Below are 26,702 nucleotides of genomic sequence, written 5' to 3'. Positions count from 1 at the left end.
ACTTTATTATCCTCCGAAATTACAATGAAATGTCGGCCTCGGTCGTCTGAGTCTAGTGTCATACGACTTGTTTCCAGTCATGCGCACTGACTCGAGTCTAAGTTGGGTCGAGTCATATCCGTAATTTGAGAAAATGTCTCGAGTCAAGTCGAGTCGTCAGAAAATCGTGACTCGATTTGGACCCGAGTTGAGTCACGACTCGAGTCATTACAACCCTGCATAGAATGTTCTTTCCCATTCTAATTAAGAGTAATTTATTCATGTTGAAATAGGCCCGAATATTTTTGGCTGACACTCGTCAGGGGTAATCACCACCAACTAGTAAAGAATTGGAAGGAACATTTTATATATCAACAATTGTTTGTTCTTTTCAATACTAGTTGCTGACGATTACCCCTGACGAGTGTCAGCCTAAAATATTCAGGCACACTTCAACATGAACAAATTATTAGATTAAATAATACAGTAGAAGCAGACAGACACGCTGTGAGACACTGGTATTAAAATTTGAAGTGAACATTGTTTCAGATTGAAGTCGGCCATCGAGAAAATGATATGCCTATGAACAGGCCTATCACCAAATATGATGCCGGCGGTATACAGAATTCGAATAATCCAATGCAAACAGATAGCTTAAGCTCAATTTACCGTACTATTTTTAAATTATACACATACTCCTTCTCTTGACATAACCTGGGTTGGTGGATAATATAGTATACCGTAATTTTCCGAATATAGTGCGCTCCCATGTATAATACGTGTAAATGGCGCGTAAATTCTGGGAAAAAACCTGTACCCATGTATAGTACGCACCCTGCATTCGCAGCACATGAATAGTTGTGTTTTGGTACACGATGTGTTCTGTTTTGCGATGTCACTGTCGAACAATCATGACATAATGATCGCTAATCAAAATACAATTAACGGCATTGTCTCTACACGAGAGTAGATAGTAGCCAAAGCCTGCGACGCCGCCGACGCGATAGTCCAGGCTAGCGACACACGACATCTTGCGCACTAGGCCTATTAGAATTACAGATGCGATTGCTCAGGTTAACGGTTATGTCGGGCACACCAATCCTGTTGGAGATGCGACTGATTACGCAAGCGATTATATCTTGCGCACACGGCCTCTTGTGTATGCGATTGTTAAGGCCTGTCGTTGACGCGATGAATCAGCTAATTTCGTACAAATGGCAAACTAACGCAGCAAAAGATCGCGTGCTGTGCCGTCGACTCTGGTTAATTGGCAACACGCTTTTCGTTAATTGGCAACACGCTTCTCTAATTGGCAGCAGTCACACTCTATAATACGAATTACGGGGCAAGATGGCTAGAGGTGATGCGCGATTGGAAACAAACATGAAGAAAGGTGTGATTTCAAGTTTTTGATCAAGGGAGATTTTTTTTCAAGGCTTGCTGTACCCATGTATAATACGCACCCCCCCCCCTATTTTAGGGCAAAAAATCGGTAAAATTTTGCGCATTATACATGGAAAATTACGGTAGTTTAGTATATTCTTCAAATACAGTGGTACACAGTTAGCAAAACTAAATATGAAAGACAGGAGGTCACCTTTTTGCTTTTATTGTCGAAAGAATACTTAGCCAGTATCCTGCCCGTGCACAAAAAAGCTTTCTCGCTGAGACAGCTCTCCACCGTTTCCTGGAGACCGATCGTCTCCAAAGTCTTGGCGTAGAATTCCAAAAAATCTTGGTCTTTTTTATCGGGCCACTCCTGCAAGGGTTGAGGGGTTAGAAATATTTTGACCGCAACGAATTTAGGATGACACATTGTAATATCTTTAAAGGTAGGTTAAAAACGCAAAGAGATATAGACATTTAAGCAAGATTTTACTCGGTGGTGGTAAAAGATGAAATGATGGGAGTGGAATAGAAATCGTACCAGCAATTTTACGGAGGGTTGAGCAACGCCCCTTTACCATCTAAGGCTCATACCTTGGCTAACTTGTCTTGTAGTTCGTTCTTGATAGTCTCTCTCCATTTTACAAAAAGCTTCTCCTCTGGCCAATCCAGCCTCACCACATCGTTCAGAAACTGCAAAGCACAGAAAAATAGAGAGTTTTAAATATAATTTTTCGATAATGCCTTATATCTCATGAAATTCGAGACATAAATAAAATGGTCTACGGTCACACAGAGAATATTATTGTTATTGTACATGTACATTAGGGTTGTACAAAAATAACTTTTTTTATTCCGGGATTCACTTGATAAATTCTTAGGTTACCGTAACTGATTAAAATGCTGCACACCAAATTTGGCTAGCTTCCAACTGGCAGATGTGAACTGACTGGAGTTCTAAATTTTTCAAATTATTAAAATTTACCTAAAAAAATATTTCCAAATTTTACTGTCAACCACATGAAATCGTAAAGTTTTCTAAAAGAACGATGCTTAACAATTTTTGTTCACTTCCAACCGCTAGAAGCCAAGTTATTGCAGTCGAAAATTTTGGATTCGCAGAAACAGCCTGGACGGTGGGTACTCCCAGATTATGAATGAAAAACTCAAATAACTTCGCTTCTACGCGCCGGAATTGCGTCAAATTAATTTCACATCTTTTCTATAAACAACTCAACAATTTCATGGCGTTGACAGTAAAATTTTTGAAATTTTTCATGATAAATTGCAGATTTTAAAACTCCTGTGCGTTCACATCTACCAGTTGAAATCGAGTCAAATTTGGTGTGAAGCGTTTTTTTTTTTAGGAAACCTAACAATTCAATCAGTGAATCCCCAGAATCCGGGAAAAAGGTTAGTTTTGAACAACCCTATCGAAAATCAAACTTATGACAGCATTCAAAGTTTGTTGGCATACATGGCTAGACACTTTCATAACGATGCTGCTTCAACGAATACGCTAGCCGTAATTATACTATTGATTTAGCAGTGTGCAAGTTACAAGTTTATAACATCCGCAGTAACTTACGAGTAGTTGTGTTTCGTTGATAGCGCATTTGTGGATCCAGTTCGATACGCTCGCAGACATTTTGAAGGCCGCTTCCTGCAACTCGGCGATCTCCAGCTAAGAAAATAAGAAGTAAAAAATTGAATTTGGCGTCAATTACAAGCAGAATAACGATTTCTAGGCCATGTCAAAACTGCTTCCAGTGGAAATAAATAGTAAATGTCTGATGGTCCTCAAGAAGCAGTTATAAAATGTATATTTGGTCAGAGGTCGCAGTTTTTCACGGTTAATCGGAGGTTAGAAATTGCCGGGTGCGTCTATAGGATTAACACTAAAAATAGGCACGCTTTTCAAAATTATATTCAGTTACCGCGTTGCAGGGGTAGTCTAGGGTTGTTCAAAAATAACTTTTTTTTTTCGATTTTCGCGGCTTTTAGCTAAAATTATTAGGTTGGCTAAAAAAAACGTCATACACCATTTTTAGCTCAATTCTAACAAGTGGACTTGAAGCGGTTAGAGTTTGAAAATTTTGACCAAAAAAAAATCGTTTTATTACACTGCTCGACAATACCGTTGAGGTGGACAGAAAAATTTGAAAAAAAAATTTAGGGTTTTACGCAGTAAATTCAATATTTTCGACTCTGATAGCTTCACTTCTACGAGTCGGAATCGAGTCAAAATTGGTGTACAACGTATTTTTTAGCCAAGCTAATAATTTTAGCAAATAGTCGCGAAAATCTAATAAAAGGGGCTTTCTGAACAACCCTGTGGGGCACTTTCGCCCGATCGTTATGACGATTTCACACATAACAGTGATGAAAAAGTGTAAAAAGTAAGTATTTTTGCGTAAAAAACTGTGAAGTAGAAGTGGAAATAGCCTAGAAACAAAACCCCTTAAATAGCACAAGTAGGCAAAACACTATTCCAAAAAGTAGAAGAATTTTTTACAGACCACCTCCAGATGTCATACATTTATTCATGACGACAGCCCTTACACCCCTTGATGTTTCATGAAATTCTCTCATACCCCCTATCCAGGATAGGAACATCAATTTGTCAGGGCACCCTAAACTTGCGGTCTTCTGAGGTTTTAACACTACTTCTGGGGGCTTCACGGAGGCCCGAAGATACAATTTTCTCATGATCGCGAAGGCTACAGACTCGTTTCTGTATCTAATGTTCTATTTTTTCTATTAGCATGCTGTTATTTTGCCAGAAGGGATTGCAGCCGAATTGAAATTGCGCAAATAGTGATTATTAAGATGAAGTAATTTGCACAAAACCTTCTACTTAATCTTGGTTTGTGAAATGATTGTATGCCTTAAAAAGTGTATAATTGCACACTGTATTTCTCAACCTCTGCTTTCGTGCTTCATGCTCCCAAGCGTCCATGGACCCCTGGTTAAGAACCACTGCACCAGCTAGACATTGCACCAGCCTGTAATATCGAGAGTACTTCGCAAATTTCCACCTGCATATCTCCGCCACTGTGTGCACGAGCCAAGGATAACGCCACGGTCATTCTTCCGATTTTGAGACACCATAACACGCATTCGTTGATGATACGCGGTGTCTCGGTCGTACTTGTAACATCCGCCAGGAAACTGGACACCCAATTAACGATGAGCCGACATGCTTTTTGATTCTTTGCAACACTAAAACCAAGACAAACAGGATTGACAGGGAAATTTACGGCGACAATAATTACTCAAATGTGCACGCTCACAAATACATGTGCATGACAGGCAGTTATTGAATAATATAATCATTAGACTGATGAAAAAAAATTTGTATTCAGACTGGCTATGTGATACAATTGTTAGGTTGGCTAAATCAACGCTGCACACCAAATTTGGCTCAATTCCAAAGAGTAGAAGCGAGGTTCTTGAAGTAGAAAATTTTGAATTTATTACACAAAATATAAAAAATTAAATTTCAAATTTTTCTGTCTACCCCATAAATTGTTAGGCTGTCAGTGGAGATGATGCACACCAAATTTGGCTCAATTCCAACCACTGGAAGTGAAGTTATCGCAGTAGAAAAATTTCTAATTCCATGATTTTATAATAAATAATTAAAGAGTGAGCCACCGTATATACTATTTAATTCAAATCCAAATTTTTCTACGGCAATAACTCTGCTTCTACTGGTTGGAATTGAGTCAAATTTTGTGTGCACCATTGTTTTAGCCAACATAATAATTTTATCACGTAGCCAGTGTAATATGAAAGAAAAAATTGTTTTTGAACAGCCATAATAATCATATTGAAATAAATCTCAGTATATTACTCATCACCAGTAATCGTCAGAAGCTAGTATGGATTTTTAAAAAACGTTTTAGATCAACATTCGTAACCAATAGTCGAGATGAACGGATGGCTTAACCCACGTGTCTTATCTTCAGACCAATTGCCGATTAACCAATGTCAAACACAGCCAGACAGATGTAAAACCTTACTTCTTTCCGCCAGAATTTCCATAATTCCGCCCCGGTTGTGTCATTTCATTGAATCTATCTTCAAAATATTCAGTGAGCTTCGCGAAATCTGATATTTTCTGAAATAATACCATTGACCATTAGCTTTGTGACGAGTAATAAGAGGAAGCGTCCTCAATCCCAAAAATGCTGAGTTTCACAGTCAGTCAATCAATTGTGAAATAGCAACTATTATTATTACTTTGATTGCATTAGAACAATATATTGCTCTTGAATATCAGTAATAAAGAGAGAGAGAGAGAGAGAGAGAGAGTTGTGTATTTTGTCACTCTGAAATACAGTATTCGAACCTATAAATTTCTAAATTGTAAAAAACAATATATAGATATGGGTCAAGATTACTAATTTTCTTTGTATCCAAGTAACGTTGGGCCCACCAAAACTGAATTGTGCAAGTGAGACAGGGAAGCTTCATGTCGTAAGTTACTGAGAATGTTCAATGTAGTAATGACCAGGGTTGTAATGACTCAAGTCACGATTTTCTGATGACTAGACTTGTCTCGAGTCATTTTCTCAAAATGACTCGACTTGGGCTCGAGACTCAGACGGCCAAGACCAACATTTCATTGTAATTTCGAGGAATAGTAACGTAACCACGCTATTGGAATTTCGTCTATTGGTACTGGTACTTGAAAATGCGACCAGAAACCGCTAAAAGCGAGGAAAATTAGTAAATTATAAATGCGAACCATTCGAAATCACCAGAGTTATAAAAAGTGGGTAAACAAGACTTCAACAGGAAACTGAGCAGCAAGCACAATACCATGACTCGAACTCGCCAGTATACTCCGTGACTTGGACTCGGACTTGACTCGGTGGCGAATTGAAAATGACTCGACTTGACTCGAGTAAAAACTAGTTGCTCAAGTTTATTTCGCATGGATACAAGATGAAAAAATAACTTACTATTTCGCCGCGATTACTGGCGCAACCAGTCAGAAGCTGGTACAAGACAGATTCGATTGGAAAGAGATGGCTTATTTCGTCGCGGCTCGTAATCATTTCCAGCAGCGTCGCGTCTTTGAGCAGGAACTGATAACATCCGATGATAGTCGGGTGGTATCGAGATATTTGAGCGATAACTTTGGAAAAGCGAACCAGACTCCTGAACCAAGTATTAATTGTCATCAGGGTTGTAATGACTCGAGTCATGAATCGACTCGAGTCCGACTTGAGTCACGATTTTCTGATGACTCGAGTCATTTTCTCAAAATACGGAAATGACTCGACTCGAGTCAATTTTTTTATTGACTCAACTTGGACTCGAGTCATTGCTCATGACTTGAATCAAGTCATATGACTTGAGACTCATATGGCCATGACCGACATTTCATTGTAATTTCGAAGAGAAGTAAAGTAACCACACTATTGGGATTTCGTTTATTGGTACTGGTATTTGAAAATGCGACCAGAAACTGCTAAAAGTGAGGAAAATTAGAGTATTATAAATGCGAACCACTCGATATCATCAAACAGAGCTATAAAAAGTGGATTTCATAAAAATTTAACTGGAAGCTGAGCAGTCAACACAATAACTTGGACTCGACCCTCTGCTCAATGACTTGGACTCGGACTTGACTCGGTGGTGAATTGACAATAACTCGACTTGACTCGAGTCAAAACTATAAAAGGGAGATGGACTTGCGACTCGGAGCCTTGTGACTTGGTTACAACCCTGATTGTCATACATGCTGATTATGTGTATAATAAGAGGTGGTCAGTAGACTTGTTCAAATTTCGGGGATTCACTGATTAGATTGTTGGGTCACATAAAAAAGCGCTGCGCACGAAATTTGACTCGATTGCAACCGGTAGATGTGAACGCACAGAAGTATGAAAACTTTGAATTTGTTATAAAAATAAAAAATTAATTTCAAATTTTGTCAGTCCCACGAAATTTCGATGCTATCGTACCTTTGCGCCGAGTTATTTCCGAACGCGCCCTTTACGTCGTACAATTTTAAGGCGCGAGGCAGTCCCGAATTCAAAAGCAGAAAATCCTCCCCGGAACGCGACTCGATCAAGTCTGACTCAAAGTCGTCCCTCCCCGATATCAACCAGTATATCGGCAACGATAGCAAAAAGTCCGGGATCGCATAACCGTAGAGCCGTCTGTACGAGGCTTCGAGCGCTTCACGGATAGCATCAAGGCTCCTGCAAAGAATAATCATAATTCGGGCGATTTTTTTTCGACATGACAAAATAAGTCAAAATATTGTCAAAATTGTTTGCAAGTCAAGATTTTTTTGCAATCTGCATTTCGTTTGTGTCGTAGATGTTTGCACTGTCGGTGAACTTATGATTTGACATTTTACACCTTGTAGCCTACTTGAAAGGCCTACCGTTGTCAGCTCATTGTGAATCATAAACGGTCAAATGAAACAAATAGGTTGACATGGTGTTGTGCTCAACGTACCGCAATATCCCAACTGAAGCAAGACTGTGTGGGAATTGGTTCCAATATCAAAAAGCGCATGATGAAAAATTGTGATATAGACAACATTGTCAGAATGAAGCAACACGGTGTGTCACCAGCGGTGCACGCACAACTTCAGTGTTGTCAGCCAACAACTGTTACTGTTAAACGTTATTTCTCCATTTTTGGCAAGATACGTAGTAAGGACAGACACTTTCCACCCGAGAATGTGGGAAAGTATCTTTCGTTGTACTACAATAAACTTTAATTATTTATACCGCAATGCGTGACGAAACTACTGGAATTTTTCATAGGTCCAGATTTTAAGTCAAGAAATGAAGAAGATAATTGGTACAATTCTAACATCATGCGCGAAAACAGCTAATTTTCATACACGAGGGCAAAAGTTTGTCAAAATTAAGGTCAAAAAATGTCCGAATTTGGATTTTTTAGGTCAAAATCTTCCGTTTTTTAGGTCAAAAAAGATCACCATAACCATAATAATCGAGCACACACACACAGCCAAGGAAAACGAGAAGAGGATACAGAAATTTTCCGAATTTACCAATATATTATTATGAATAAGTCAATGGTTCTTAACAGGTGTGGCAGTGCCAGACCAGTGTTAGCGAGACACATACCCGACTAATACATATGAATACCATGAGTGCATGATGTGCATATGCCGCTGGACAAGGAAGGTGCAGATATAGTCTTGTAAGGCTTTCCAGGTCCCTCCATTATATTTCCAGCCCTCACATTTACAGGAAAAATCACGCACACAACAACAGAAAAACGAAAATGCCACTTACCCTCCTATCTGCCGTTTACAATTCTGCGATATCTCGTTAAAAAGAGACAGCCGCTGTTCTTCGGCGAGCTGATGAATTTCCAAACACATAAAAATCTCTATGAGCAGTTTGTCGTGAACAATCATGCTTCTGGTGACGTAGAACGCCACCAAGATCGCCAAAGCGGTGACGATAACTTGGATGTTACCGGATTGCCTTCGGATTCTGTGCGTTAACTTTCCAAACCATCCGTACAGAATATCTTGCGTCACCTAAGTAAATGTGATCACGTCTTCAAATCATGGAAGTGGGATAGTAGGTATGAAATTGCACTCAAAAGAAGACAATTTCAGATTGTTTGTATAAAAAGTTTGGAAGTTTAACTACTTAACTACTACTATTACTTAATTACTACTTTAATTACTTAACTACTACTGACGTGAAAGATAAGTATTCAAGGTCTAGTTTGGCCTAAATACTGAAAACTTTTAATTAGAAGTGGTATCAGTCTAAAATCATAACCACTTGAGCTTAAGTAAGTACAAGTATGCAAAATCCTAAATAGGTCTATATAAGTACATTGTCACTGATGCCCTCTACATCTCAACTCACGTGTGGAGGAATAATGACAGGGTCCGGATGAGCTTTACGCAGCCTCCACCCGTGTTTCGCACGGTACAGCCAACAAGACAACGTCTGACAAAACTTCTCCTTGTCTGAATCCACCAAAAGCGAATACTCTGCGGCCACGAGATGATACAGCATGTCGTCTTGGCAAGACAACTTCCAAGGCTTCGCAGACCTGCGCTTGTCGGGAAAGGAAGCGACGTCTTGAACTATCGGGCATCGTTTTAGATCTGCAACGCACAACAGTATCGGCACTTGGAATCATAAGAGAACAAAGTAGTTATTGCGTAGGAGATATACATTATACAAGTATGTATACAAATCTCTGCAGTTGATGACGATTTAGCTGACGAAATGTCAGCCGAAAATATTCGGATTTATTTCAATACGAACATATTCTTATATATTCAAGTATATATTCTTATATATCAATTGCATTCAAGATGTATTACCCAAAAGATCTATTCCATTAGAAGTAGAAATCTTTAACGCATGTTAAAGTCGCTTAATTGGGTGCAGAAAATAAAAGGATTGGATAGAAGCCTACCCGAGTAACCAGTTTCAAAACGTAAATTTCGTGGGGTAGTCGCATGCTTTTAGCAGCCTAAAAACTGTTAAATGGAACCGGCAGTAGCCCAAAATCATAGTTTCTTAGGTGTGTAAACATACTTGCGTTCAGGGTTGCAATGACTCGACTCAATTTCGTAAAATACGGAAATGACTCAAATCGACTGAAGTCAATCAATGTATTGACTCGACTTGGACTCGACTCATTGCGTACTTACTCGACTTGGACTCGAGAATCAGACCGAGATTTCATTATAATTTCGAAGAATAGTTAAGCAACCACACTATTGGGATTTCGTCTATTGGTAGCCTACTGGTACTTGAAAATGCGATCGGAAACTGCTAAAAGTGAGGAAATTAGTATATAATAAATGCTAACCATTCGATATCACCAAACAGAGTTAAAAAAAGTGGTTTAACGAGACTTGAACTGGAAACTGAACAGTCAACACAATGACTTGGACTCGGACTCGAGCCATAATACCACGACTCGGACTCGACCCCCTACTCGCTGCCTTAGACTCGGACTTGACTCGAGTCAAAATTTTAAAAGTGAGATTGACTTGTGACTCGGAGCCTTGTGACTTGGTCACAACCCTGCTCGCCTTATCTAAAGAAGTTGAGGTGCTTTGTCACTGAACCCCCTCTCTGCTAGGTGGTGACGTAGATTTTTCAAGAAACGTATATTTAGAACCCCTTATTTTGCCAATTTGGAAAGCCCCGCTTTTAGACGCAATTTACAAAAATACCACAAAACAACCAATTTCTAGAATTAGTGTTTACTTTTATCATCTGCGTTTGTAATAATAATATTTGCCAAGCATTAGTAGTGGAGATGTGATTTACTCCGAGGACTTCATTTCATAGTACTGATAGGGATGAATGCTCTGCCCGTTAAACCTATCCACCATATTTATTTTCGTATTTCTTGTGGTCTGCAAGAGGTCCAACCTTACAGCATTACCAGCATCACTAGTTCAAACCGGCGTACATTTAAAAAAAATCATCCCCACAAATTTACCTTCGAGATGCAAAACGCGGGTGGCATCATGACTACCAATGTCAGGAAAATGCTCGGTCTTGATAATCCCGCTTTGATCGCACAAACAATATCTGTACTCGAACTCTTCTCCTCGCAACGGAGGAATCACATAGCGATAGATGTCCCCACTGGAAAATATAAATTCCAGGGCTGTAATGACTCGGGTCGTGACTCGACTAGAGTCCGACTTGAGTCGCGACTTTCTGGTGACTCGACTTGACTCGAGTCATTTTTTTCAAATGCGTGAAATGACTCGACTGGAGTCAATTTCTGTACCGACTCGACTTGTACTCAAGTCATTACGTATGACTCGACCACGTCATTTGACTCGACACTAGGACGGCCAAGTCCTATCCTGTATATTTCACCACAGCAAAATAGTGCCAGGTCGATTGTAGTGTCTATGTAGTTGTGATTATATAGTGGTGGTAAACGTGTTTCGTTAGTTTAATTATCATTTGGCACGTGACGAAAATTGTTCCGATGCTTCAGCACAATGGACAAGGGAATTAGCATGTACTGCTTTCACATTTTCAGACTAAATTCTGTAAAACATAACCTCAACTCCTTACAGAAAAGGGAATTTATCTTGTCTGTGTAGTCTCACAGTTGTCAATAACCTAGCATAGCTTCAATTCTAATATTTTGAGATGTGTTCCAGTGAATACGCAGACAACGCACTGCGCTCTAAAAATGATGTGGTCTCAAATTGAAGGGCAAAACGAAAAAAAAATTTTGGCCGCAGCCATTTTCTTCAGAACGCCACCGTAATGGAGCTGTAATTTATTTAAATTTCCGCAAAAACTTCACGCTCCAGTGGTCGCGCAGAGATCAAACTTTATATAGTTGTTGGCCGATGTTATGAAGGAAATATGTCGTACACGCCAAGGTAGTTTAGACAGAAATAGATCATGTCTAACAATGTTCTATACCTAAGAATAGGACATGATCTATTTGTCCTAAAAAAATAGAATGTACTAGGCCCGATTTTGACAAAACTCTCCTGACTGAACATCTTCCGTTGAACGCGGTATCTAAACCACCTTGGCGTGTACGACATATTTCCTTCATAACATCGGCCAACAGCTCTATAAAGTTTGACCTCCGCATGACTGCTGGAGCGTGAAATTTTTGCGGAAATTTCAATACTTTGCAGCTCCGTTATGGTGGCATTCTGAAGAAAACGGCTGCGGCCATAAATTTTTATTCGTTTTGCCCTTCAATTTGAGACAACATCATTTTTAGAGTGCAGTGCCCCTTGAAACAGCCAGAAGGTGGTGATTTTGTGAAATCTACATTGGCGATACTAAACACACTCGCATGCAGATAATGACCATCACTTGGGAAATACATTTTGCTGTATTTTACCTGCTTGTTAGTTTATTTACTCTTTGCGGACGGTGAATTCAGGGTCGAATCCATTTCATTTGGGAATTAAATCAACATTGCTTTATTCTCAATGAATTTCCGGCTAATCAGTGTTGTAATTTATCTTCATAAAGTATTATCAATCTCTTTAGTCAAACGCTATCGCAGGCCTTGAGTTTGGTCATGGCGTAGTGACGAAATTTGCCACCATGCATTCGATATTAAACATAGTTGAAATTTCAAGTTGTAATAACTTCACTTTTACTGGTTTGAATTCAGGCAAATTTGGTTTGCAGCGTCACATTTTTGGCGGTCTAACAATTTATCAACATGCCAGTTAAATTTGGAAAAAAGTTTTTATGAACAGCTTTACGGTTCAGGCAAAATTCAAAACCCTGGCCGGCTGGCCCTATACAGTGTACACCTGCACTTGTGTCACAGAATAGTCCTAGGACACGTGGCTAACATACATACCACGTCATCATGGTCATCTTGACCATCGTCCAATCATTGTGGTCTCGGTAAATAACACAGACGTCGTACTTTTCGGAAACGCCAGAGAGTACGACACGCAAATCAATTCCTGTTGAGGACAACCGTAGAATGTGAAGAAACAATTTTAATCAAAAGTATGAATATTCACCTTGGGTGTTGTTGCTGGATGACACTAAGTGTCTGGCTTCACCGCCACGAGCCGCAGTGGACATTTCGTTGGATCGAACATCAGCTGATATGCAAAATATAGCTTACGATAAGGCAAGCCAACAGCTTTGAAACATATAATACCGGTAATCATTTCATTTGTCACCATTTGGGGGCATGGCAGAAAAATAATCACAACCAACAACATGGTTTCTGGTAATCAACATATCCAGCAAAAAATCAACAAATTCCAAAGGCAAGCTTATTGGGGGGATCTCATAAAACAGCACGTTTCTAGATTTACTATAACAAGCGCATCACATTCGAAAAGAATGAATGCGACAGTTGACAGTAGCCTATCTTTTCAGTATATCGCAATCTTGTGGTGTTTTGATTTGATGAGAGTTTTTATAAAATTATTATGATGATACCCTGAAGCTTGATTCAGAACCGACAGCTGCCATGAATTCAGTCATTGGCCAACATTTAATGGATAATCCTATTTATGTGCAAAATTATCCAGACGACGGAACTCTTGTCGTTATCGAGTCTTCCGTTTATGTACATTGGAATTCCGGCGGACCTAGTTTGTGCCAATAAAAGGAGTTTGTATATATTCTAAAAATATTGCATTGAGCTTCAGCCTCGCCTTGATTACTCAAATTTTCATGCCAGTGCCGTGATATTTGGTGATACAATTGTTGATATACAATTTTCTTTCCAATTCCGTATGAGTCGCCCACGATTACCAATGACGAGTGACAACCAAAAATATCCAGGTTTATTTCAATAGCAATATATTGTTCAATAGTATTTTGAAGTTCTGTAAACTCTGCAAACTTATTAAATAACTCATACCATGACCCGCATGTTATAAGTAAACAATGATTTACCTGATAATGAGCGCATGCCTTGTACAATATCTCCTTGCCTGGAAACCTCCATCTACAAAGTAAACCATTACCTCAATCTCTGTCCACGGCAGACTTACAATCCAAAAATACCTTGTCATTGAAAATATTTTGCACACCGTTCACGAACCGGTGCACCTGATCTTGACGATTTTCCTTCAGACATTTCAATAGCAGCTCGGTCAACCACTGATTGGGCAGTAGAGTGTTCAGACTACTGCAAAATGTCCAATATTAAAAGAAAACCAATAACATCATAGAAGCATAAATATTATCGAATCAAAATCTTCTCAATGAAAAGTAGAACTCTCAAATTCCAGAGCACATCAAAACTAGTTAAAGTGGAAGTAAAAAGAAAGTTTTAAAGAGCACTCGGGTTTCGGTAAGTAGTTCTAATTAATTAGTAGATTTGGTCAAGGGGTCGCAGAGCTTATGCAGTTCATCAGATGGCTTCATTCGAAATTGCAAAAGATATATTTGCGGCTAACAAAAAAAGCATATGCGGCACACTTTCCACATTTCAAATCCATAGTATAAAAAGTGAATAATTTTGATTAAAAAACTGTTAAGTAGAAGTGAAAGTAGTCTAAATACCAGGGTCGTAATGACTCGAGTCATGATGGATGAGCCAAGTCGTATGACTCGAGACTACGACGGCCAAAACAGATATTTCATTGAAAACTTCAAAGAATAGTAAAGTTACCACATGATTGGTATTTCGTCTGTCAGTCCTCCTACTTGGAAAATAGGGCCAGAAACTGTTAAGACTGAGGAAAATTACTATATTATGAATGCCAGTGATTCTATATCACTCGTGCAGAGTTGAAAAAAGTAGTTTGAACCGGATTGACCTGAAAACTCGACAGTGACCATAATGACTCAGACTCGAGTCAAAACGCCCTCACCCTGACTCGGACTTGACCCTCTACTAGCCGACTTGGACTCTGACTTGACTCGGTGGTGAATTGAAAACGACTCGACTCGACTTGACTCGAGTGAGAAGTATAAAAGTGAGATTGACTTGTGGCTTGGAACCTTGTGACTTGGTTAAAACCCTGCTAAATAGCCTACATAGCCACTAAAGGAAGGAGTGCAAGTAAACAAATTCTAATTGAGTAGCCTACTCCAAAAATTAGTACGCCCCTATTGGTGACAGATAGTTATTCAATCAAAATACCAGAAGTACAACGCAGACCAAGCCTCGATAAAGTCTAGTCTAGAATTTATTAACTTACTGACTAACAATGTAACGATACACTCCTCGCTGCGGATTTATAGATTTAATAATTACGTGTTCTGATATGCACACTGCACAGCTTAGGATTTATTCATCAAAAATCAATATAAAATTTTACTGGCTACCCAATGAAATTGTTAGGTTGTCCGGATGAACAATGCACAACAAATTTGGCTGAATTCCAACCAGTAGAAGCGAAGTTATTTGAGAACAAATGATTAGATTTGGAAAAAATAGTACTTACGGTGGCAAATTCATTATTTATTATATATCTACCCACCTAAAACACTATGATTATAAATTCTAAATTTCAAACATCAATAACTTCGCTTCTATGGGTAGGAATTGAGCCAAATTTTTTGAGCATGGGTTTTTTTTTCAGAAAACCTAACAATTCCATGAGTACCCACCAAAATTTCAAAAAAAATTAATTCATTTTTATTAAATAAATCCAAAACTGTGTTCTTCTGTCTGATAAAGCATAAAAAACACGAAATGTGAGGTCTTAGCCTCAACGTTTTGATTTACTTTGTCGAAAGAATGTTTAACTTTGCATTGCACGAGCTTTTCGTGGGAAGTCACATTTCAAAGGATATGCAACGATAGCATCTCCTGTGAAATTGTGAAATTCCGAACTTTCACACCAATTCACAACTCACTTCCTCATTTCCGGCCATATCTGCCCTTGAAGTTGGGCTATTTCGTACAACTTTGCCATCATCTTGTCGCATATCTCGAGCAGGTAGAATGCTTCCGATGAAACATCGGACGATTTGCGGAAGATAAGTCCAATCAGCTCTTTCAACGAATCCTCCCCAGGTAAAACTAAAAGTGAGGTATAATATTTTTAACTGTTGGTTAAGGTAACTATATTGATACCAGTCATAAGAAGCAAGGCCGTATTTCTTGCATCAAATAGGCCCACATGTGGAAGTGTTTCAAAGTCAAACTCAGGGAATGAGGTGTTTGAAATGCACCCATGTCAGCAGCTGCAATAATTTGGTTATACAGCGTTTCCCTGGTGATATTTTGGTATTGAGCTAATTGCAACGGCTTTCAAATTTAATCATACTTATGTGTAGCCTATCTGATGTGGAATAGGTAATCATGCTACCAAAGATGTTACCAGTAGGCTATGTCAAAATTTTTCTCAGCGATCGCCATAAAATGCCTATAGGCTACTTTTTAGTGCCCATATATGTTATGGAGTCATTACTGATCAACTTTACTATACAATGTAGATTGTCCAGTAGGGGTATTCAAAATTATTTTTTTGTTCTCAAATCGTACTGGCTACATGATAAAATTGTTAGGTTACCTAATTGAAGCCTACACACCAAATTTGGCTCAATTCCAGCCAGTAGCAGCATTGCTACAGGAGGAGAAAGTTTTGATTTATTATATAAAAATAACTAACAAAAAATTTAGCAATTTTTTGTTCACCCCATGAAAGTGTTGGGTTGTCTATAGAATCGATGTTTACCAAATTTGGTTCAATTCCAACCAGTGGAAGCGGATTAATAGCCGCCGAAAAATTTGAATTTGAATAAGCTAGTATTTACGGTGAGCACCACTATAATAAATAATTGAGCCAAATTTGGTATGTAGGCTTAAATTAGGTAATCAAGTAGCCAGTACGATTTGAGAAAAAGTCATTTTTGAATACACCTATTGTACAGTCTCGGGCTCTAGGCTGTGTAGGCTACGTGTCAAAATTGAAAAGCCTGTTGTAACCTGACACGGCCGCAAATAGGTTTTCTTTCCAATTCTGTGCGTCTTTCTCGAATGTGAGTTCAGCGAGCGAACCGCAAGCTTCTTCCAAAAATCCATTCTTGACATTTGAAACGATCATTCGATATTGAGCTGGAATAAGTAGGAGAAAAATCGCTTAAAAATCAGTATGCACTGTACAGTATTATCTCATAATAACAGGGTTGTAACCAAGTCAGAAGGCTCCGAGTCACAAGTCAATCTCACTTTTATAGTTTTGACTCGAGTCAAGTCGCGTCATTTTCAATTCACCACCGAGTCCAAGTCATCGAGCAGAGGGTCGAGTCCGAGTCATGGTATTATGACTCGAGTTCGAGTCCAAATCATTGTGTTGACTGCTCAGTTTCTAGTTAAAGTGTTGTTAAACCTACTTTTTATAACTCTGCTTGGTGATATCGAATTGTTCGCATTTATAATATAATAATTTTCCTCACTTTTAGCAGTTTCTGGTCTCATTGTCAAGCACCAGTATCAATAGACGAAATGCCAATAGGGTGGTTACTTTACTATTGTTCGAAATTACAATGAAATCTCGGATTTGGCCGTCTTAGTCTCGAGTCATGCGCAATGACTCGAGTCCAAGTAGAGTCAATACAAAAATTGACTCGAGGCGAGACATTTATGTTTTTTGAGAAAATGACTCGAGTCATTACAACCGTGCATAATAATAGTCATCATTTAGATCTGTTCAAGTTTTCAAGTTCAAGTTTATTCATAGAATTTGGTAATTTCAAAACATCACAAGACTCCGATACAATGAAAGATAGGAAGGTTCCGAAACGACTTGGAGTAGTCTTTGAGATCAGAAACCCACCTGGGACTAGGCGATGTAAATAGGAGGCATGCACATTGCACACTACATGAAAGTAAAAGAAGATACCGTAATAGAAAACGGCAAGCGACAAAATCAGGTGGCATATGACGGAAGGCGAGGTCTATATGTCAGTTCGTGGTATGCTAAATGTTGAGGGCTGACTAGTATTCATTCAGAAGCGATTGCTTGTATTTCGACTTGAATGCTTGTTTGTATCAGCCAATTATGTTTGAAATCGATCTAAATCTATTACGGTGATATATTCTAAATCATCGTTGAGTTTTACAGGCTAATGTACACGTACTTTGCTACTGCAAGTGCAAGGACTACTGCTCATGGGTGTAATTTATCCTTAGTGTTTTTTGGCTCAACTAAAGCCCTGGTAACATTTATCATTATTTATCATATTTATTATGGTAACAAATTAAACTAGATATTGATATCTAATCGATTAGGTCCATACCGTAAAAAACATGATCATGGATATTCCGATACTCAATTTTGGTGACAATTTTTCAGATAATGCATGCATAGACGATATGAATATAAGATACTTCATTCCTTTTGTAGTAATATTGTGCTATAGTTAAGGATTGATCCAACTTCCATCAAGCTGGACCGAATAGAATACTGCAATATAAACTATGGCAATCCTCAACTATATATCAAATACTTGACTGCGAAACTAGCCTATAAATAAGTTTATATAGGGTGTCACACAACAAGGTCTGGAAAACATCACTCAAACATCAATTTAATTGCGGCTTCCTCTTTTACAAACTGTTTTTTTCTGGTTCTGTCAAGACATTCCCAGTTGTGATGATTACCTGATGAAACAAATTGCGTTTCGTGCAGAAAATTAGCAGCTTTATGAATACAATCCGAATCCTTCCTGATGCATTGCATCAGAACAAGCCGCACGCATTTCACCAGGCTTCTTCTTTCCATTTTGATTTTACGAAAGCACGTAATCCATGATCATTGCCTTCTATAGTCCTAGGAAAGATTAGCCAGAGACCTGCTATATAGATACGGAAATGAGTTGTCATGCAATATACATAATTATCTAATATTTGTCCGAATTCCCAAGTTACAATGTATTGATCGCTTTTCATTGTTTTGTTGTCAGAACGCGAAACCGTGAGCCACAAGGTCATACTATTACAGTATTTCACAAGAGTACATTATAGCTAGGCTTACCATACGTCCTCTTTTAAGAGGATTTGTCCTCTTTTTTGACTTTTTTGAAAGTGTCCACGGAGGACGCCCTTTTGTCCTCTTTTTTGAGATTTTGTCCTCTTTTTTGAAAATTTAGGTCAGATATAGAGGAAATTGCGAGTGATATGCCGCAAATTAGCGCAGAAGTGAAGCTCCGGCGGGTATTTCGGAGGGAAAAGCGGTGATTTCAGGTCTGAGCGTTTTTTTTTTTTTTTTTTTTAGTCATCCACTTGGCAATGTGGAGTGAAAAACGTGATTTTGAGCTCTGAGCTGATGTGATGACCTTTTTTTTTTTTTTTTTTTTTTTTTTCAGTCAATCGATCATGAAGTGGGAAAAATTTACCGGTTTTTGAGAATTCATCTCCAGTTTTGCATGTCTGAAATTTCTGAAAAAGTGTCCTCTTTTTTCATTTCCGAAATATGGTAAGCCTATTAATCTATTATAGCAGTATTGCGACGCACATTAATTCTCGGTGCTACGGCAAAGAAACAGAGCGCAACATGACCTAAACGCATTATATCCGGAAAGCGGAACCAATACAGTACTGAATAAATAAAGGTTCGTAGCCGGGTGTCGGCAATGTTGACTTCATTTTCACAGCTCCCAGCAGAGTGTACTCAAAGTGTACACTCTGCTCCCAGCATTCAGCTTTGTCACGAGTCTCGGTTATGGGAATTCCCCGAATCCGTGTGACGAAAAATCAGAGTTGCTACTCAAGTAAAAGTATAACTAGCGCCGTAACTGTCTACTCGATTACAAGTGGAAGTAGACATTTCGAAGACATGTCAAAACTACTTCAAGTAACGCAAAATTGAGACCTGAAAAGTATCGCAAAATGCAAAAACATAACCACTCGAGTACTCGGAAAATGAAGACGTTTTCGTCTGGCGCGAATGCCAATTTATGCTATTACATTATTTTACGATCTAGTCCAGGGGTTCATAACCTGGGGCCATGGTTCACTTGGCTTAGGTATTTGCGGACTAGTTTTAATGGGTCGATGCGATGTCAATATTGACACTACTGTAATAAAACTACATTTTCCTTCGTGAGATATCTGTCCTTGTGTCGTTATTTTGTCTTATTTTCAGTGCTCTTGCTCATACTCACCATATGTCACAATAGCCGCACGAATGATGCTAGCGCTAATAATAATTGCACTCCAACCGCTTATCAGGTTCTTGAAATCAAGTCATCGGAACGCCAAATTTTCTAGCAAGGGGTTCTGCGGAAGCTCCCATAAAGATTTAGGGGTCCGAGCTAGCAACACTGAGCTATATCAGAACCCCTGATTTAGTTATTGGTCTGATGCGCTCTCGAACTTCCGACTTCCGAGCAAGAAGCTTGACGATGTACCATTGCGCTATCTCTAGTCGTACTCGAACTTCGTTACTGAAGACTGACTGCTTCTGCGAACAAGATACATTATCGCCAGTCCTCAGCATACACGCACTACGGTGCATTGACCGAAACAAGCAGAAGATAACATTAAAAGTGCATGCGATGTTGTAGGTGTCGACAGGCGCAATTAATATGACAGATCTTGGTCTGGTTTCAATCTATCAAACAGGTTTATCAATATTTTCATCGTTTCAAAACATCACAAGACTGCGATACAATAAAAAGATAGGAAGGTGTCAACTTGGAGTAGCCATTAAGATCAGACACCCACCTTAGCCTAGGCCAGGGGTTCTCAAAGGGTGGGCCATGGCCCACTGGTGGGCCACAGAGCATTTTGAGGTGGGCCACAGACCTATTTAGAAAATTTCAGAATTAATGTAAGTTTAGTTATATTTTTTATGTTATTCGCTAAAAATATATTCGTATTATCTAATTATACGTAGGCTACATAGCTACAAAGCTTTTCATCCGACCCTGATTAGAGGTAGTGGCCCGTATGAAGTCAGCATGTACAAATCGAAAACGTTAGGGAGAAACGGTGGCTTTTTCTACTGGATATGACAACCTACGGCTAACAGCATAAAGTAATTTCAAGCGTATAATAACTGCAGATAATGCTGAAGTAACCAAGTATTCCGGCAGCGTCATATGCCGTATGCCGTTGAAAGAGGTATGCAATGAACTCGCAATGAAGTGAAATTGATGTACAGATTTACTGTACTTCGGCAGGCCGTATTATTGTAAGCTAAAACTAGCCATAATTGCAAATAATCAACAACTTCTGGCGGAGGTATACTGCGCCACATCAACGACTCTTAATGGATTGAGGATTTATAGGTGCGCATTAATCTTTGAAGTCGGTTTAAAATGTCCGGCCTGGAAATCAGTGTACATAATGAAAGAGTCACAGGTTGATTGTATCATTGGATTGAATATTCTGACATCGCAACTTCAGTTGTTTGGATACAAGACATACAAAGTAGCCTACACCATGCATATTGAAAAATCTTTCTTCACTTCTCTGTCGTTCCCCATCCACCAATGAATTGTTCGATGCTGGCCCAGAATGTATCACCAAAGTCCCAATCACACAGTGCGGGGATCTGATCATTGTGTTTCGCGACGCGAATGGAGCAGCGGACGAGTTTTAGCTTATGATCTACCAGGGCCGTAACTACCGCACCCACAACCCCAATTGGGGAACTCGAAGGGGCGCACGATTATGTCGTTGATTTCTTTGTTGGAGGATATTTATTAAACTTGAGTTTTTTCGCGCTTCGCGCGATTTCATATCCCAGGAGATCGAGATTAAAATATCATCAGTTAGAGAAAATGCGCATATTTTATAGAAATAGGCATATTGGCGCTATCCATGACCAGTTGACCACGCATTAAACAGGATTAGGTCTCTAAGATATCAGGTGGGCCACAGCACATTTTTAAACCGGGAAATGGGCCACGGCCACGGAAGGGCTGAGAATCCCTGGCCTAGGCGAAGTAAATATCAGGCATGCATACTGAATGAAAAGTAATGCAGATGATACAAGACGCAAGCGACAAAATGAGGTGGCAAGTGGCGGTGGGCGAGGTCGATGTTAGGTCGTGGTACAGTAATACTGAAGACTGGCTACCTCCAGTGAAGAATGGTATTCAACTATTCATTCATCCACCACCTGGTTAACTTTATAGGTCAATGGCATCTTTCCATATTGTCGTGAGTATGGCATTGTTCGCTGACGGTGAGACGATACTCATCTTCTCGCTTGTGCGAATACTTCTGCAAGCTTCAATACCCTCGACCCTCGTCTGTAGTCAAATATATCCGAGTGCATCGTCAGAAGATCCATGATAGCCCGCTTTCCTATATGACATGAGACAAGAAGACCTAGGAAATTTTTAATTCAATTCAGGGTGTTTGAAACCACAGCAAGTCGGCGTCATGAAACCGTTTTTCGCCGCCCGCAAGTAAGATACACTCGGTGTGATTCGTGACAAAATCGGACCCGAGTTGAGAAGAAGTCTACAAATATAACCACTCGAGTAATGCAAGCCGACTAAGTAGCTTCGTTATTGACAACCTTCGCTTGAATTCCCCGTCCCACCACTAGCTGCCAACATATGTAATGCATAAGTCCCATATGCAAATCAAGCAGGGTTGTAGCCAGTGGCGGCTCGTGACAATATCGGGTGGTGGGGCAAGGGCTGCAAGCGACTTTTTATCAAGATGACGTCACAATGGCGTTTTCCAACGTAAACAAGTAACTTAATGATGGTACGGTAACATGAATTTCCCGGCAACAGTGATTATAACGTATGTGCCACGAGAGGTCCGCTGGTGAGCTGTGACTTGAAGTGTGGTAACTGCGTAAACGGCGTACGGAACAAAGATTCAACACGGTTCATGTTCGAATTAGACCTGACTAATTATCTGCAGAAATGGAAATGACTATAACTCGAGAGATAGCGTAAGCCTAATTGTAAAGGTCAACGAATTCGGACAGATACGCAATTGTTATCTCATAGATTGGGCCTGTCCTATTGAATCCAAAACATCATTCTAAAGAACTAAGAATAGCAGCTTAGGAAATTTGGTCTCGGTAGTCGGTACAGCATAAGAGATTTTGGCCTTGAAACTGCAGACTGTAACACGACACATACGTTTTTATTACTGTCTTATAGGTCTGCTGCGAAATCGCCTTTGGAAAATATATTACCGAATAAATACGTGGATGAAAGCCTTAAACTTGGTACACTGTTACATGACATTATCGAGAAGTGGCCTCATGGCCCTTTTCGGTATGGTACACTGTCAAAATTAATGCGAACAGACCAACACCGAATTCTGCGTGAAATTTACTGAGGAATAGGCTGATCAAGTGATCAGCTGTTAGCCGCCATCGAAAACCTAATAACTATCGCGCTTGACAGGGGGTTGTAAGCAAAGGGCTTGAAGACCACAATTTCACGGTGAAATTGACATTGGAGAATATAATATCAAAGTAAATATTTGAATGCAAACTGAGAATGATATCATCATCTCAGTTAACGTTACCGCAGATACACCGGCTTTTGGGTGAAATCCGCAATGTGTTGTAGGCTAAAGTGTCAGATCGGAGCACATCTTTACCATACTCGACCTTGATAACGAAATTACTGCCCTAATCATTGAGTGTCAACCTTGAGACTTGGCACAGCGTTCGATACTAAAATCAAGACATACCGTGCAAAAGCTTATGACGGATCTAGGTAAGGAGCATCGTTAAAATCAATAGAGACCAATACCGGCTTTGCGTATAATCTGTTAGCGATAAATGACGAGTCAGCTCTCACTCGAATTAGGAAACGAAATTACCACTAACACAGTTCAGTGACAAACTTAAAACTTGGTACAGCGTTCGATACTAACATTAAGACTTACCGTGCCAAATGTCATAACCGATCTCAGTATTGAACATCGTCAAAACCAATGTATACCATTACCGGCTTTTGAGTAAAATCTGTTTGCGATACATGACGGATCAGCACACACTCAACTTCGGAAACGGAATTACTACCCTAAACTTTAAGTAGAAACCCTGAAACTTGGGGCAGTGTTAAATACCACCATCACGACATGACATAACAAGTTTCAAGAGTTTTCATGGTGTGAAACCCCATTAAAATCGACCTATACCAGCAAAGGTCGACTAAACGCATATGACGGTAACAGAGTTTAACTATAGATACGATTGTTACATCACACCTTAAGGGCACAGAGCTATCGTGCCCCGGTTGCTCGGTAATTTTATGAATAGGAGAGAGTAAATCACCGTTTCTTTATTGGGCGCGGCTTTGAGAGAATAGATAGTGGAAGCTTGTTATGAGCGCTACCGGGGCAAGCCCCGGCTAGGCATTCGCAAAGCGAAAACACAGAAGAGAATTCGATTTTCGCAGAGACTTCGCTATATATGGGCGTTTACAAGCGAAAGGACCAGAAGTATACGTTTTTCGCTGTGATTTCGGTTTATATAGATAGGTGTGCGTCTATACATGGTAAAGAATTGTTATTTAACAGAATTTTAGGTGGGGCAATGCCCCAGTTGCCCTATAGGACGAGCCGCCACTGGTTGTAGCCAAGTCACAAGACTCTGACTCACAGATCAATTCGATTCTTCACAGAGCCCAAGTAAGGAAGCAACGGGTCGAGTCCGAGTCACTGTATTAACTGTTCAGTATCGAGTTCAAGTCAGGTTCAACTCATTTCTGTGAAACTCTTAGGTGATATCGATGTCCTCGGATTCATAATACTAGTTTTCCTCACTCTAAACATATTGACTTAAACAGATAAAAACAGTTTCCGGACCTATTTTTCAATTTATCAGTCCTGATATACGAGACTTGAATAAGTAATATAGAATGTGTGAAATCATTGACTCAAGTCGAGTCAACAAAAAATTGCGAGTCATTACAACCCTGCCATCAAGTCAAATTTCGATGTGAAAGTAAGTATATTCTTGCCTGAAACATACCCAATAAAATCAGACAGACCGACTTTCCCACATATCAAACGAAGATATATGTTATTCTACCCTTTGTAAACCCATATAATAGCCCAAATTACCCATTTGTTCCACACAAATTGCAAGTAAACATCTGTATTCAGGAGATATAATTTGTGGTGAAACAAACCAGCTATGACATCTCACATCACATCGACTATGCAATCTTCAAAAAAGGTCAAAATTTTCCAAGAATCCAATCAATTTAGCATAGTTCAAGCAATGCTTGCGGCCTTCCATCTACTTCTCGGCAATTCTTTCGATCAAATTAGGCTGTTGCTTTATATCGGGATATTTCTCATAGGTCGGTATTTCGTATCTGTGAAAGTCAAGGTGAGATCCCCATATAAAGTGTGCCTTGTCCTCGAAAACAGTCGGAAAAATTCCTAGTTCCTGCAAGCCAGGAGCACCCGTCGCGACATCTGAGATGTGAATCTGGTTGTAGTAATCCTCAGTAGCCCATTGATCGTAAGGGGACTTTCTTCTCGTCATCATGTCAAGAAAACGCGGGCGTATTCGGGGCATGGTTTGCCTTTTGAAGTACAAGGAGAGACACTTCCGTAGAAGAGCTTGACTCGGCGACGCCAGTTTTTCAGACCAAGGTCCCAATGGGTTGTACGGATAATAAGGCTTGTCTTTGTAGACTTTGTACAAGTATTCCACGAAATCTTTCATGACATACCGACGTGGGCCGACCAATTCAAAAGTCTGTCCTGGAGCATCAATATGTTTCGATATCCTTGCAATACCTTCAGCCAAATCGCCGACATATATCGGTAGGATTGTAGTTGATTTCCCAGCGTCGTAAAGCAACGGTATCGCGCCAAAAATGGCGAGGTCTTTCTCAAATCTTTCACTTAGAAAGAAGTTAGTGTAGGTATCGTTGAGACCATAAGCGTTAGCAGATCGCACTATTATTGTCTCCGGATATATTCTTCTCATAGCAATTTCAGCCTCATGTTGCATTCTCATCAAATTAGACACACTTTGACTTTCAGCACGATTACAGTTCAATGACGAAAGCTGTATCAACCTTGTACCATCATCTTTTTCAGCAACGAGTTTCGCCAAACGTTGAGGCCATTGTACGTTTACTTCGTCCAAAGTGTACTGCCTGTATGGTCTGTTGCTCCCGATCAAGTTGATCACACAATTTGAATACTGAATTAACTCGCGAACTCTATCGTCATCGTTTTTTAATGAGAATTTCCTCGGAAGCATTTGTCCCAAGTCTGCCATTACTTTGACTCTGTTGATATGTTGATAAGATCCGCGGTAGGGCAGGACAATACTAGTGCCATTTTTTGCTAGCCGGTTGAGAACAGTGTGACCGACGAATCCAGACCCACCAAACACAGTAGCGACCACGCCGCTAAATGACGACCTTCCGCCTTGACCTGATACCTGGTATGACTCGTGCGCGTTCCTTTTTTGAGACGCAATCACATTTTGACTTTGAGACGTAGTAGACCGGAGAATACTGTACGCTAATCTTGCAGAGCACACCTCCACTTTTAAATTGAGCATGGTTTTGGTTGCGGGTCGGAAAGAATAGAAATCGTCACCTGATCAGGAGTGCAAGATCTGTTTGCAAGCACCTCATGTGCTTTACACTCAGATGTTATCAGTATACTATCTGATAACCTGAAGACAAAATGATAATATGTACATACATATGATGATATGAGCAAGACTCGAGTAAACCTTAATTCAGTTATTCTCGACCTTTAATAACCAGGGGAACCCTGCAAGCCTTCAGGGACAGACTTGCGCAACTAGATAATGCTAGTTGTCTCATTAAACTAATTAGAGCAAGGTTTCGGTAATTTAATCCTAATCTAATTTGTGAAATCCTCCCGTGCTCCAATTTTAATTTCAATTGAATTCATGATTTCCCTGGAAGTGCTACGGGAGAACTGTAGGCTATAAT

General features: G+C 39.6%; 2 protein-coding genes across 3 annotated transcripts in view; both read right to left on the bottom strand.

Annotated features, from left to right (window-relative positions):
- The window catches only part of LOC145443497 (E3 ubiquitin-protein ligase rnf213-alpha-like), a 64,018-nt gene extending 45,214 nt beyond the window's left edge, over positions 1–18,804 (bottom strand). The window contains exons 1-17 of one of the 2 annotated variants that reach the window (XM_080321456.1): positions 18,442–18,804; positions 16,765–16,893; positions 15,690–15,855; positions 13,887–14,007; positions 13,776–13,827; positions 12,884–12,967; positions 12,715–12,823; positions 10,852–11,000; positions 9,249–9,493; positions 8,658–8,908; positions 7,344–7,583; positions 6,336–6,534; positions 5,391–5,488; positions 4,404–4,587; positions 2,954–3,049; positions 1,960–2,058; positions 1,577–1,738 (exon numbers count right to left, since the gene is read on the bottom strand). In XM_080321456.1, the coding sequence (XP_080177582.1) occupies positions 1,577–1,738; positions 1,960–2,058; positions 2,954–3,049; positions 4,404–4,587; positions 5,391–5,488; positions 6,336–6,534; positions 7,344–7,583; positions 8,658–8,908; positions 9,249–9,493; positions 10,852–11,000; positions 12,715–12,823; positions 12,884–12,967; positions 13,776–13,827; positions 13,887–14,007; positions 15,690–15,855; positions 16,765–16,893; positions 18,442–18,562 (2,505 nt within the window). In that variant the 5' untranslated portion in view covers positions 18,563–18,804. Of the gene's footprint in view, positions 1–1,576; positions 1,739–1,959; positions 2,059–2,953; positions 3,050–4,403; positions 4,588–5,390; positions 5,489–6,335; positions 6,535–7,343; positions 7,584–8,657; positions 8,909–9,248; positions 9,494–10,851; positions 11,001–12,714; positions 12,824–12,883; positions 12,968–13,775; positions 13,828–13,886; positions 14,011–15,689; positions 15,856–16,764; positions 16,894–18,441 lie in introns of both variants that reach the window. The other variant, XM_080321455.1, reaches the window with a different exon arrangement.
- Positions 18,805–24,852: 6,048 nt separating this feature from the next.
- Positions 24,853–26,446, bottom strand: LOC145442585 (NADH dehydrogenase [ubiquinone] 1 alpha subcomplex subunit 9, mitochondrial-like). Its single transcript, XM_080320534.1, has one exon. The coding sequence runs from the start codon at positions 26,297–26,299 to the stop codon at positions 25,013–25,015; it is 1,287 nt and encodes a 428-aa protein (XP_080176660.1). The 5' UTR covers positions 26,300–26,446; the 3' UTR covers positions 24,853–25,012.
- Between the last annotated feature and the right edge of the window lie 256 nt (positions 26,447–26,702).

Source organism: Botryllus schlosseri, chromosome 7, assembly GCF_051294905.1.
Source record: "Botryllus schlosseri isolate E-star chromosome 7, Bs_hap1, whole genome shotgun sequence".
Lineage (NCBI taxonomy): Eukaryota > Metazoa > Chordata > Ascidiacea > Stolidobranchia > Styelidae > Botryllus > Botryllus schlosseri.
This window is presented reverse-complemented; position numbering and strand designations above follow the sequence as displayed.

What these genes read in the sequence shown, in the direction of transcription:
- LOC145442585 (XM_080320534.1), bottom strand. Translation starts at nt 26,299, where the DNA reads ATGCTCAATTTAAAAGTGGAGGTGTGCTCTGCAAGATTAGCGTACAGT.